This window comes from Nyctereutes procyonoides, unplaced genomic scaffold (assembly GCF_905146905.1).
Source record: "Nyctereutes procyonoides isolate TBG_1078 unplaced genomic scaffold, NYPRO_anot_genome, whole genome shotgun sequence".
NCBI lineage: Eukaryota > Metazoa > Chordata > Mammalia > Carnivora > Canidae > Nyctereutes > Nyctereutes procyonoides.
This window is the reverse complement of record NW_026575051.1, coordinates 66,917,709-66,931,541: the sequence shown is the minus strand read 5'-3', so window position 1 is coordinate 66,931,541 and position 13,833 is coordinate 66,917,709. Positions and strand designations below refer to the sequence as shown.

Genomic DNA, 13,833 nt, shown 5'->3' with positions numbered 1-13,833 from the left:
TAATCCAAAGGCAATTATTAACTATAATTATCTTATGGAGGTTTTTTTTTTTAAAGCAACTCTTTTATTTTTCTTGCAGTTGATAATTGGAGGAATCCTTTAAACATCTTAAAGTTTGCAAACCATTTTTGAGTTCTGAAAATGAGAATTCAGATAATGTATTTTTCTGATTTCCAGTGCTCTGAGATCACTGTGATACCTGATCTTGGGTTATTTTTAATACCTTACATCATTGCTTTATACTTTTATACAGATATATAGTCTCAATTTGGGTCAACAGAAGCATTCTTAAAATAACTTAGAGAACATATTGATATTAATAATAGTCACCAAAATAGAATTTTAACAAAGAATTGTCAAACACCTTGCTATGCTCAGATTTTAGTTTCATTTTCCTTATTCTTCTGTAAGAGGGTTTTTAATAGGCTAGTTTAATAAACATGATTCCTGGCGTGCTTGGCTGGCTCAGGTGGCTAAGATCTGACTTGATTTTGGCTCAGGTCATGATGTCAGGGTCCTGAGATTGAGCCCCACACTGGGCTCTGCACTCAGTGCTCCTCCCCCTGCTCCTCCCCTTTCCCTCTGCTCTTCCCCCTGCGCGCATTCTCTGCTCCCCTCCCCTGCTTACACATTCTCTCTTTCTCAAATAAATAGCTGAATGGAATCTTTAAAAACAAAAAAACAACAAAAAAAACCCATGATCCCTTTAGCAGTATTGGAGCTAATTTTATATTTTAATTTTAATATTCATATCAGGATTTAAAATTAAACCCATAAAATGTTCTTTGAATTAAGAACAGATTTATTGAAATTTTAGCTGAATTATTTTATCTTAAATAATTTAAAAATCTTTAGAGGATGTAGACTTTCATTTTCATTCTCTCAATCTCTTGATGTTTCCATCAATAATTGGCAGTTTAATTGCTAGGAACCCAGGAAAATAAATGAAGAAGTGTAGGAATGGTTTTAGCAAACAATTACTTTTTTTCCCTTTTTTAAAAAGATTTTATTTGTTTATTCATGAGAGACACAGAGGGAGAGAGAGAGGGAGAGAGGTGGAGACATAGGCAGAAGCAGGCTCCATGCAGGAAACGTGATGTGGGACTCGATCCCAGGACTCTGGGATCACGCCCTGAGCCAAAGGCAGACACTCAACCACTGAGCCACCCAGGTATCCCAAACAATTACTTTTATAATCACATGGATTATGTAATAGTTGGGAAATTTTTGTTTGCTATGATGTTTAGTTATGACCTAAGAAAACAGATTAACAATTTTTAGAATTTTTTTATGTTTTAGCACAATATACTTTAGCTTTTTTATTAAATAAAAGGTTTTCACCCTTAAATAGGCAAGTTAGTCAATGATGGATTAAAAGATGTTAAAATTTATGTTATTGGTTCAATTCTATGTAGTTTTTTTTTTTTTCAAAGAGAAAAATGTATCATATGCAGTATTTAAAAAAACCTCAAGTGAATTTGATTTTAGTTTTGCTTGCTAGCTAAATTATACCTTTTAGCATTTAGGATTTTTTTTTTTTACCCTTTCCCAATATGACAAAGGTTCCTACATTAAAAATAGTGTTGTAAACTCTCTAAAACAGGAATTAGGCTGTTTTCTCAGGATGTAGGAAACAAAGTTGTTAGGCTTTATTTTACTTTTGCCACCAAGATTTCGATAGTTGAGTTAGATAAATGACCATTAACATCGCCAAGGAGTAAGACAGAAAGGTACAAAAAAGAATCTAATATTGAAGTAAAAGGATGAGGAAGAGAACTTTTCTCTTCCAAACACTTTGGCACTATTTTAATCACAACAAAATTTGTCCATCCTTTTTTGAGATTAGGGTAATGTTTTGAAACAACTTCCTTCATAACCATTATTTGGCATTGGTTGAGTAGAGGTAGTCCTCACTTTTCATGGTAGTGTGGGACCAAAAAAATGGTCATACAAACTAAAACCTACATAATGATTTTAATCATTGGGAAAAATTACAATTGTTCTATGATCTTTAAAAATTTTTGTCAAGATATTAAAACTTTTATGTTGGTTATGAATGTATATAAGGAAATGAAAAAAATAGTAAAACTATATAAAAATACATTTAATACCATGTATTATAATACATTAAAAACAATGAGAATTAAAATGTTTTATTTCTTTGTAAAAAACTTATCAAGAGTAGCTTGAACAGTGCTTTGCCATCTCCTTGTATAAATTAGAATAGTAGATCTAGCCAGAGTGAGCATCTTTTCTGTGCCTTGGCAAATTGTCCATTTGGATCAGCTGCCAGCATTTTATTTTTGCATTTTCAATGTCAGGAAATATCTGCAAGAGTTTCTTTAATGTGAAGTTTTTGCTGGCATCACTTTCTCAGGGACATCTTCCTTTTTGTCACAACCACTTTCCTCATTTATGTCAGTACCTTCACTTAATTCTTTCGACTATGGATCTAAAATCTCTCAAACAGTGATAATGCAACATTTCCACAATTAGCTATTTCTTCTATTACTCCATTTACATTTGAATTCACTTTCACTTCCAGCTTTATCATTTTTCATTTCTTTGCTGTACTTTCACCTTTGTCAGCCAATGCCACCTTTTAGTTATTTGTTTTGTGAAATTTCAGGTAGGTTTAGGAGGCAAGAAGGTAACCCAGCTACATGCTTTGATATCTTTATAGACAGGTGAATTGAATGACCAGTCACCAACTAACTTTGGAAGGAAGTGATCAGTCACTGATTATGATATACATCTCTTATTAACATAGTACTTTGTAGACTGACATGCTAGCAAGGAAGTTTGTATTTATGCAGTTGTAGTTAATATAGTATGGTAAGTGAAATGGCAACCATGTTTTCGGAGACTGGTGTTATTGAACTAAATCTATGATAGCTGAAATCTGTGCCCTGGGAAGTAAGGACTGCCTGTAATTGGAAGAAGGTTGAACTGTTTGATCAATTAAAGATAGGGCCCATGTTGATGAGATTAAAGATGTAGGGCTATTTGTACTATTTGATCTCTGAGCCATTGGAACACCTGATATATTTTACATGGAAGTGGAAATTTGATACTGCTCTTCCAGCTTCTTTAATCCTCTTATGTGCTTCCTTAGAGAAGACCTTTCACACCGTTTCTCTAAAACAAAAACAAAAACCTAGTTGTAGTAAGTAAAAACTGTGGTTTTAGGAGAATAATTGTGATTTATGAATTCATTATGAAACAACTGACTTTGAAAGTTTTTTTTTCAAAAGTTTTTTTCCATTTTTATATAAGTTAACATTCTAATAATTGAAGATAAAAGGTGGCTAATAAATAAGTTTTGATTCATTTAGTCAGTAACTCCATTTTCATTCTTTATACTAGCAAATATTTTATTGTTAAATGTGAAAGATGAGGTCTTACTCTATTCTGGGTACAGTTGAATGATGTTAATTTATTGTTTGATTTCCTACAGGTGAACTGGCACAGAGGTTGATCTCAAGATGCCATTAGTGAAAAGAAACATTGATCCTAGGCACTTGTGCCACACAGCACTGCCTAGAGGCATTAAGAATGAACTAGAATGTGTAACCAATATTTCCTTGGCAAATATAATTAGACAACTAAGTAGCCTAAGTAAGTATTTTTATTTATATCAATGAAAATATTTCTTGCAAACCATAATGTTATGCTTTAGAGTATTAAGAAGATGTTCTTATGATTAATTTGGGGAGACGTTTGGTGAGAATACAAAGTTATCTTGAAAAGGGTGGCTATTTTAAATAAAATTAATGAGTTTTTGAATCATTTCTTCTTTGCATGTTTCTTCTGGGAAAGAGAAATAAGGACAATTTTAGGAACAGGATCACATGATAAGAATTACTGAAATTGTTTTTAAAATATGATTTGATCTATGAAGGATAGTGCTAGGGTTGAACTTTTGCTTGCTTATTATCACTGTTACTTTTTTAGAGGCTTCAATTATTCACTAGTATCTCTCTCTTTACATATATTTTATTAGCCTAAAGAAATACTTATATATATTATCAAATATCTAAAATTAAAAGGTGTGGAGTAGTCACTACTCAGAAGATTAGGTTAGTCAAGTAGTTGTCTAAAGGACATTAGGAGTCTGACATGCAGCCTGCTGTGAAAGTAGCAAGTGAACCTGGCCTCACAGACAAGAGGCAAGCAGGCCAGATAATAGAGGCCATTGTAATGAGCAGGTAGGGAAGGAGACAAGCAATGTGTTCCCATTATAAGATTGCAGAACAGAACTGCTAAGTTAAGCCATTAAGTAAATTATATCCAATCTGTCTTTTGAATTGATGCCTTAGCTTTTTATTTTTTATTTTTTTATTTTTTTTGCCTTAGCTTTTTAATAAGATATATTTCATTTTAAAGGAAAAAACAAGATGTTCTTGGCCTTAGACATATTCTCTGAGTGATCCTAGATATTTCTTAGCCATACCTACCCACATAGATTGTCCTGATAAGCAAGACCGACGCTTTGCTTTTCCTTTTAATTTTTGTTCTTTCTTTTTGTGATTGAGTACTTAGCACAAGATAAAGAGAGGTTGTTAATCAAATTTGTTTCAAGTGAGAGCATTTGGACATAGACACGTATGCAGCTAGAGCAATATAAAAATTACTTTTGAATGCTCTTGGTTAGAGCACTAAATTTCTACATTGCCTCTGAAATAGTTTTAAAAATAAAAGATTTTTTTCAGTTAATTATTGGCAGTGAATCACTAACATATATTTTATTATTTACCTGTTTCTCTCTTGGAAAAGTCAATATAGAATATACTTTTGAGAGAAGTCAAAAGAAGAGTCCTAGATATCATATTGATGTATGTTTAACCATATTTTTAAAGACATTGCTGACCTTTTTTGTGACCTAGCCCTAATTAAATCTAACGTGACTTCATATCAGATTTGTATTACCACATGTACATGAGTACATCGGTTAACATTAAAATACATATTAAGAGCATAGATATGACAATGAACTTAGTTAAAAGATTTCTTAAAGTGAATTTTGGATCTGATACAGGCATATTGTTTTAGGTATATTCTCAGTGTAGAATTTAGAACTAATAACAATGATTAAGAGTGTTAATTTGCTGTACTAACCCATTTTTTATATAACCTAAAGATGGAAACTTAAGTAATGTTCAAGTCTGATATAATCCATATAAGCAACATCTGTCAGCAAGCACATGGTCATTGTTATATAGCCAAACTCTGAAAATAGAAATAACTTGTAAAAATATAACTAAATTCGATCTTAGATGCTTCAGATTTAGAATCTGAGACTATTGTAGGCATTTTCTAAGCAGTTTGTAGAAATTCAAAAACAAAAGAAAACCCATAAAATATTGTAGCAAGGTGTAACAATAGTTTACTGCCCTGGAATTAAACTCTCTGGCAGCTTTCCCACTGACCTAGTTGGGAATCTGGAATTAAATTTAAAAGGCCCCTAGCTAGCCAAAATAAACAAACCCATGCACTTTTAAAAACTATGTACATACAATAGCCAATTGATCCTCTCTCAGAGTCTGTTTACTTTTACTTTGATATTTCATACAGGATTGATGATCTGATTTCCAAACATTTATGCTTCAGAACATTAAAAGAGGAGAGGTATAGGGGAGATAAAAATAGAAGCAGGTATTGCCTAAGCCAGTCAAAAGAAGTAGTTTACAGCAAAGGAAGAAGTGACATAAGGGAAGAAGCGAGATAAAAACCAGAAAGAGGCCATTTCATGTAAAAGCAGATATTCTTACACATTTCAGGTCTGCTTTCTAGCTTAGAACATTTTGTTTTTTTTTTTTTTTTTTTTTTTTTAATTATTTATTTATTTATTTATGATAGTCACAGCGAGAGAGAGAGAGAGAGAGAGAGAGAGAGAGAGAGAGAGAGAGAGAGGCAGAGACACAGGCAGAGGGAGAAGCAGGCTCCACGCATCGGGAGCCCGACGTGGGATTCGATCCCAGGTCGCCAGGATCGCGCCCTGGGCCAAAGGCAGGCGCCAAACCGCTGCGCCACCCAGGGATCCTAGCTTAGAACATTTTGATTTCATAATCAACTCATCACTGAGTCCTCAAGAAAAGGTTAAATTCTGTTTAATTTTGCATTTCTACTTAAGTTTTCACCCAAAGTAGTTAAAATGATTAATGCATTAAATAATCTCTGAATTACTTTGTGAACTTGGCTATCCAAAATGGTTTCAGGTAATTGAGGTGTTGACTTTGGTACTGTTGCTAGTACCAAAAGTGTTAAGAGAACACAGAAATAAAGGTAAATTGCAAGGCTTGGCATGGCTTGGGGGACATCCTCCTGTCTTCTTCCTCACAAGAATGTTTTTCCTAGTAGAGCACAATTCTGTCTTATAATAGAAACTGAAAACATAGAATTCACTTTCATTAAATTTCTTCTGTTTTACCAAAATTCTTATCCATTTTATTGTTGTCTTATTTAATGACCATTGAGACTCTAATAACCTGAGGGATCTTTTACCTTTGTCTCTTCCCAGGGCCATCCTTTTGTTAAACACAGTCAGTTTATGCTACCAAGATAAGCTGATAGAACCTAAATTTGACAGATAGATAGCAAGGTAGGAAGGAGGATAAATAGATTGGCCTGATAAGACTAATTAGAAACATAGACAATGGACAGATAACACTGAATACTTTGCTGTGTGATAAAGCTACATGGTTCTTTTTTGAAAAGAGCATATACCCCATTTGAATTGAAAGAGTCAAATATGATTAATACTGAAATCATTCTGACCATTGTGAGCATGTATATAATTAAAATCCTGAGTTTTAGATTGCAGGAACTGAGAAAAAAAGAGATAAAAATAAGGTCTAGTCATTCCAGGAGGCTTGCTGCATGAAATGCGAATTGAATCAGTCCTTTAAGAAACAAAAGAATTTGGAAAATGGAGAGGAAAGGGGAAGGAAGGCATTTTTAGCTTGTATGAAGAATAGGCAAATGAATAGAGGTAAAAATAAATATATAAGGGGGATTAAAAGGACACTTGATATTGGATAAATATGGCAGACAATGATTTTGGAAGACATAGGATGTTAGTTGAGAGAATTTTGATTTAGATTTTTAACATCGTAGATGATAAGATAGTAAAGAGACCAAGTAGGTTCTTGAAGGGTGAGAAGTGTAATAACTTCTAAGGTTAGTTCAAATTCAGATACATGCCAAATCAATTCTACATTGCAAACTTTATGTCTTTTACCTCGAAGAGGAAGAGGAGGTAGATTTGGAAAGTAAGAAGGGCTTTGCAAAGAGAACAGATGGGATGTTTATTTTATCCACTGAAGTACTTTAGTACTTAAACCTGTAGTGGGGGGAGCATAGACTCTTTTTTTTAAAAAATCTTTTGAAAAACTGTGGGCCCTTTCTTCAGAAAAATGTAAAAGCACATTTTTAAAACCCTGTGTATAATTTCTGTCGGTTTACAGATTATAAATTAAGGATCCCTGTACTAAACTAAGCTCTTTTAAGGAAGAAATTGTCTCTTCTATCTCTGTATTCCTAGCATTTGTATCCCTAACATTTGTTGGATAAATGAATAACTTTTAGGTAAAGTTTTTCTTACACTTGGGACTTGGGGTGCTCTCTTTATCTGCCAAAGAAACTGTGTCTCTGGAAGTGTCTCAGACACCATCCCAAGCCCAAAAGTTTTTTCTCTGTGTTTTGTGGCTCTTACCTTATATTATAGTAAGAGATGCCTGTTGCTGACCTCCTGCCCTGTTTGTGGCCAGGTTCTTTGCTCAGTGTGTCACCTTTTCTTATAAATTCTTTTTGAAGCAGATATTTTTGTCCCTATTTTACAGGCGAGGAAATTGATATCAAGGCCTCAAAGTGAACAGAATAAAGATTTGGACTTACTTATTAAATTGCTTTTCATATTTGTTTAGATGTCTGTTTCCCCCTCTGTTCAAAACTCAAAAATGGCAGAGACCTTCTTCCATCATTTTATATATCCAGGGTCTGGTACAATGTCTGACACATAAGACATTTTCAGTCAATTTGGTTTAAAGATACACGTAAGTAAGTGAATCTATACAAAATATTTTTATTATTTTTTTGTGGGCCTTAAAGTTCTTTATTACAGAGACTTTAAAGTTCTGATTTTTTTCTTAATATTATAGGATCTTCTAGGAAAGGAATTTTATGTTTTGCTTTTTGGTGCCGTCAGAAGGTCATACACTGGCTTGGCACAGGACGAGCCCTCATTCAGTGCTTTTTGATTTAACTGTTAATATATTGAAACATTTTGAAAAAATGCAATATTATTCAAATATAAACTAGTGAGATTAATGAATTCATTTAACATATTTCTGACTTAGGCACTGTCTCAATAGAGTTCATTTGGGGTTTAACTTATTGAGCTAGATTTAACATACACAGTATTCTTGGGTCTGAAATGTCTCCATTTAGGAAGGCCATTAATTTTTTCTTTTTTACTCAAAGGTACACATAGTAATTGACTCACCTTTATATTGCAAGTATGTCTTATGTTATATGTTCTAAATACACTTGAATGACGTTTTTGTTGTACGTTGCCTAAATTTCTCCCTGGCTTACTTACTAGGTAGACATTTCTGTTTTTTTCTCCTTTTAGGATAGGGTTATTTTCACTTATTCTTTTCAGTAGTAGAAATTTATATGACTAGAGAAAATACAGTGATTTTAGATTTATGATTTTTTTTTTAAGAAAATAGAATAAGAAAATATAAAATATCTCCTAAATTTTCAGAGTCCACGTTTTGGGCATATCTGAGACTGGTCGTCTTTTGGGCTTGTGAAGACTCTTAGGTTCTGCCTGAAAATCAGTTCTAGAGTAGGGCTCATTTATGAATTATAATTTAAAAGAGGTATTATTTGTATGTATTTTTACATCATAATGGTCTCTAACCTCAACAACTGGGCAGATGTAGTATTTGCATTTTAGGCACAAGTCATCTAGCAGGAAGTGGTAATATTTAAAACCAGATTTCCCAGGGCTTATGTTGTTTTCCCTCCCTGTCTCAATTTGGTTACTTTAGTGTTTAAAAAGCATAAACTTGTTCCAAACAAATGCCAGATTCATCAGGGCGGCACTTTTAAAATGTTAAATTGTTTGATATTTATCTCTGATTACATTAAATGTATGGTATATGTTTCATTTTTGCCTAGGTAAATATGCTGAAGATATATTTGGAGAATTGTTTAATGAAGCACATAGTTTTTCCTTCAGAGTTAACTCATTACAAGAACGTGTGGACCGTTTATCTGTTAGTGTTACACAACTTGACCCTAAAGAAGAAGAATGTAAGTTTTATTCATATTTTCTTTCACATGTATTTTAGGTTTGATGAGATGAGCAATATATTGAAAAACAGTATTAAACTCAGATTTTATTAGGGGTGTTTTTTTACTCATGGCCTTTGATCTTCGTGTTGTAATAAATCAGTGAATTATCTATAAATAGTAGTATGACTCTCCTGGCTTTTCTATTCTCTTTCTTTTTGCTTCTTTTTGTGTATTAAATAGCTTTTAATTTTTTGACATAAAAAAGATTTTAAGATTTTATTTATTTATTTATTTATTTATTTATTTATTTATGAGAGCACAAGGAGGGAGGGGGAGGGAGAGAGGGACAGAGAGAGAGAGAGAGAGAGAGAGAATCTCAAGCAGACTCCACCCTCCACCAACAAAGTGTGGAGGGTACAGAACTCATACAGAGCTCAATCTCATGCCTATGAAATCATGACCTGAGCTGAAATCAAGAGTTGGACACTTAACCAACCTAGCCACTCAGGTACCTATGACATAAAAACATTTTTAGCTAGACTTTTTCTCTATTCTTTTTTCATTTCTTCTTTATAATTTATTTGTATAGTTTTGTCCCAGAAATAAAAATTGTTGAAAATCACTTGAAATTTTTAGGTTTTATTCTGTTATAATTCCTTTTAATATTCTTTTACGTGTACATATTGTTAAATTACTAAACTCTAATTATTTGAATGTTATTCCTCACTTTAAATAACCATTTCTCAAAAAAACCAAATTGCCTGTATGTAGGACAAAAGTATTCTATACTGAGTATTAAACCAGGGATATCAGGTGTAAAACAATATATTACAGTCTGAAATAATGGTAAAAACTTTAGTTGTAAAACAACATTTTATACTTTGATAGAATTCACTGAGAACTCTTGTGTCTCAAATTCCTCTTGGTTTTTTTTTTTTTTTTTTGGTGGTTATTTCCCTTACAAAAAAAGAAATGGAACTATTCAGAACATAATTTCTACATTTTGCCTAGAGAATTATTTAATGTATGTCTCTTATAACCTTTTCTTCAGAATATTTTCTTGCTGAATAACATTTTTAGTATAAGTGCAAGTTATATAATAGACCTAAACTTGAATGAAAATAATAGAAGCTATCACTGGAAAAAGCAAAAAATAGAGTGTAATAATAGATAGCTTCATGATTGAACCAACTTCTTTTGATGTAACCTAATTTAAAACCTAAATAAGTAGACAAGTACCGTGTTAAATTTCTATGCTTCCAAAGATATAAACTCAGATCTGGATGTGAAAAATTCAAAACAATACTTTTTCTTCTTGAACAGCATTAATGAGATATATTTCATTGCCCTACATTTAACCTGTCTAAAGTTAGTGTACAACTCAGTGGTTTTTAGTATATTCACAGAGTTACACAACTATCAGCATAATCAATTTTAGAACATTTCATCGCCCAAAAAAAAACATCCATATATCCATTAGCAGTCACTCTCTATTTTCCCTTTCCCCCAGCCTCAAGCAATCACTAATCTACTTTCAGCCCCTATGGATTTACCTATTCTAGACATTTCTTATGAATGGAATCATGCAGATGTGGCCATTAGTGATTGACTGATTTCATTTAGCCTAATGTTTTCATTATTGGTTCATGTTGTGGAATGTATTTGCATTTCCCTCATGATTAATGATGTTGAGCATTTTCTCATGGCTTGTAACCATTTAGAGACAAGTGATCCAGCAGGAAGTGGTAGAGCTAGGATTTAAAATCACTGTTTAAGTGACTTATCAGATGTATATCTTCTCTGGAGGTTGTTTTACCATTTTTAAGTTGAAATATTTTTTTTTCTTGAGTTTTAAGAATTCTGTGTATATGCTTGGTCCAAGCCTCTTATCAAATACATGATTTACAAATATTTTCTCCCATTCTCTGGGTGTTTTTTCTAAGTGATATCTTTTTGAAGCATGTACATGTATATTAATCATACTTCATGAAATTCTTGAAATAATTGCTACTAGTGGAAAAATATTTTATGACCATACTTTCAAATATATAATTTACCTCCAAACTTTCTAAAGTTAAACACTTAAGTTATAAATATATGCCATCTAATATCAAAAATACAGAGGTAGTTCCTATATGTAACAAAAATCAACGGTTTCAAAATGCTGTTAAATTTTTTTTTAAGATTTTATTTATTTATTCATGAGAGACACAGAAAGAGGCAGAGATACAGGCAGAGGGAGAAGCAGGCTCCATGCAGGGAGCCTGACGTGGGATTCGATCCCGGGCCTCCAGGATCCCGCCCTGGGCCAAAGGCAGGCGCCAAACCGCTGCGCTACCCAGGGATCCCTTGATAATATTTTCTTTATGGTAAAGTTTGTTTTAAGTTTGAAGCATATGTATAATATTTATAGTGTAAATATATCATAGAGGCCAACAGTATGTTTAGTCCAGAATGCCGCTGAGGACTAAGTAATTCCTTCAGTGTTACTGGTATAAGCTAAATAAAAGTAATAAAGGGAAATGGGAAAAAAGATAATTAAAAAAAGGAAGAAGAAAATGTGGGTTGGTGGGGGCTGGGGATGGCAAATAGGAAAAAGATATTTGATGAGAAATGTAGACATGCTTTAGGTATGCAATTAGAGCCTTTGAGCCTTAAAAATCAAAGATGCCTTCAAACATTTCTGGTTAGAATGATATTGGAATATTGGAGCATTTAAAATGTGGTGCCTGATTCATAAGCCACTATAGTCACAACTTCCTGAGCTGTGCTGATGCTTAAATACAGTATGTGAATTTGCCTTTATATTAAATCCCACTTAGTAAAATAAATAAAGTACATTTTTTATTTTTGTTTTAGTGTCTTTGCAAGATATAACAATGAGGAAAGCTTTCCGAAGTTCTACAATTCAAGATCAGCAGCTTTTTGACCGCAAGACTTTGCCTATTCCATTACAGGAGACATATGATGTTTGTGAACAGCCTCCACCTCTCAATATACTCACTCCTTATAGGTCAGTGGGCTAATAAACATGAAGGCTGGCTATTTACTGTTGGCTTTCAGTCCAAATAAGTAGCAGTCTACCTTTAAATGCCAAATCCACAAACATTCTTTATGTCAGTGGGCTTTTTACCAACACAGAGAACCCTCCTTATCCATCACCTTTAGAAAACTTGCTTTATTCACTAGGTGCATTCCCAAGGTTCTGGCATACAAAAGACAAGACTTATTCAAGGGAGCTGTTTTGAGAAGTATTATTAATCAAAGCCAGTGGCAAACTTATTAATATGAAGGGACAACTTATTAATATGAGTTACTGTCTTTTTAATGTAATAGCTGGTTAGATAAAAATAAAAAAGAGCTCAAAATTCCACCCCACTAACAAAATAAATACCATTTTTGCTTGCTCATGCCTACTCTTGATCTATATGCATTAAGATTCTACAAGATGAATGTGCAGTATCTATTTTAAAAATATTTTTTATCATTTAAAATAAAATCTGGAATTCCTCAGGCTTTCTTTCAGGATACTTTCACATGATTTGTTAGGTGGATAATTTAAGATACATAACACATATCTGGAATGAAATGGTATTCAGATATTTATTTGAAACTTTTGTCAGTATGCAAGTCATTGAATAAAAATAACTGTTACTACTAGAATGAGTTTTAAAGGATATTTTTGGGGTTTGGTGAAGTAATAAGTAAATTAGAGTATGGGCAGAAACTCTGTATAATTTCTTTATTCTAAATGATGTTGTCTTTTCAGGCTTTTATCTTTGGCAGAACCTTTTTTAACTATTGGAATTTTCTAGATGACTTCTAGAAAAGTTGGTGTTCAGCACAAGTTAGGGATGAAAATTGTCCCAGCTGTTCTTCAGATTAGTAATCTGAAAAAACCTGGTTTTCCATTTTCCTTAGTTTTTTTGTCTGATTCGTGACAAATATTTTATTGATGAAGCATTCTAATTTACTTTGCCAATATTTTTACATTTGCTGTATTTCATTGATATAGGAGAAAAAACATTTTAGTAAAATTATTCTGATTGCCTAAGTCTTACTGATATATGTTTTGATAATTTATATTTCAGAGATGATGGCAAAGAAGGTTTGAAGTTTTATACCAATCCTTCATATTTCTTTGATCTATGGAAAGAAAAAATGTTGCAAGATACAGAGGATAAAAGGAAGGAAAAGAGGAAACAGAAGGTATTACAAGAGATTGAAAAAATTGAAGTTAGTTTTAGTGTATTTGTGTTTTGTTGCATACATGGAACTTTATTAAGCTTCTGCTTTGACAGTTTTATACTGAAATCTTTATAACCATACAGGAAGATCACAGTCTAACGGAGAAACAGATGAGCAGTCAGATTATTATAATATGGTATGATAAGTGCCATTACAGAGGTATGCGTGGAGGCTTTAGGTAGAACAAAACAGCATCTGCTTTAGCCAGAGGACAGGGTTGGTAAATACTTGAAACAAAGCTTACAATAAATATTTCAGAACAAATAGTAGTGAAATGGACCA

General features: G+C 32.8%; 1 protein-coding gene across 5 annotated transcripts in view; it reads left to right on the top strand.

Moving 5' to 3' along the window:
* WASF1 (WASP family member 1) overlaps window positions 1-13,833 on the top strand; it is a 63,778-nt gene that overhangs the window by 43,150 nt on the left and 6,795 nt on the right. For 4 of the 5 annotated variants that reach the window (XM_055330536.1, XM_055330531.1, XM_055330533.1 and 1 more), the window contains exons 2-5: window positions 3,458-3,618; window positions 9,187-9,321; window positions 12,163-12,316; window positions 13,395-13,512. In XM_055330536.1, coding sequence (XP_055186511.1) covers window positions 3,486-3,618; window positions 9,187-9,321; window positions 12,163-12,316; window positions 13,395-13,512 — 540 coding nt within the window. In that variant the 5' untranslated portion in view covers window positions 3,458-3,485. Of the gene's footprint in view, window positions 1-1,462; window positions 3,619-9,186; window positions 9,322-12,162; window positions 12,317-13,394; window positions 13,513-13,833 lie in introns of those variants that run through there. The other variant, XM_055330532.1, reaches the window with a different exon arrangement.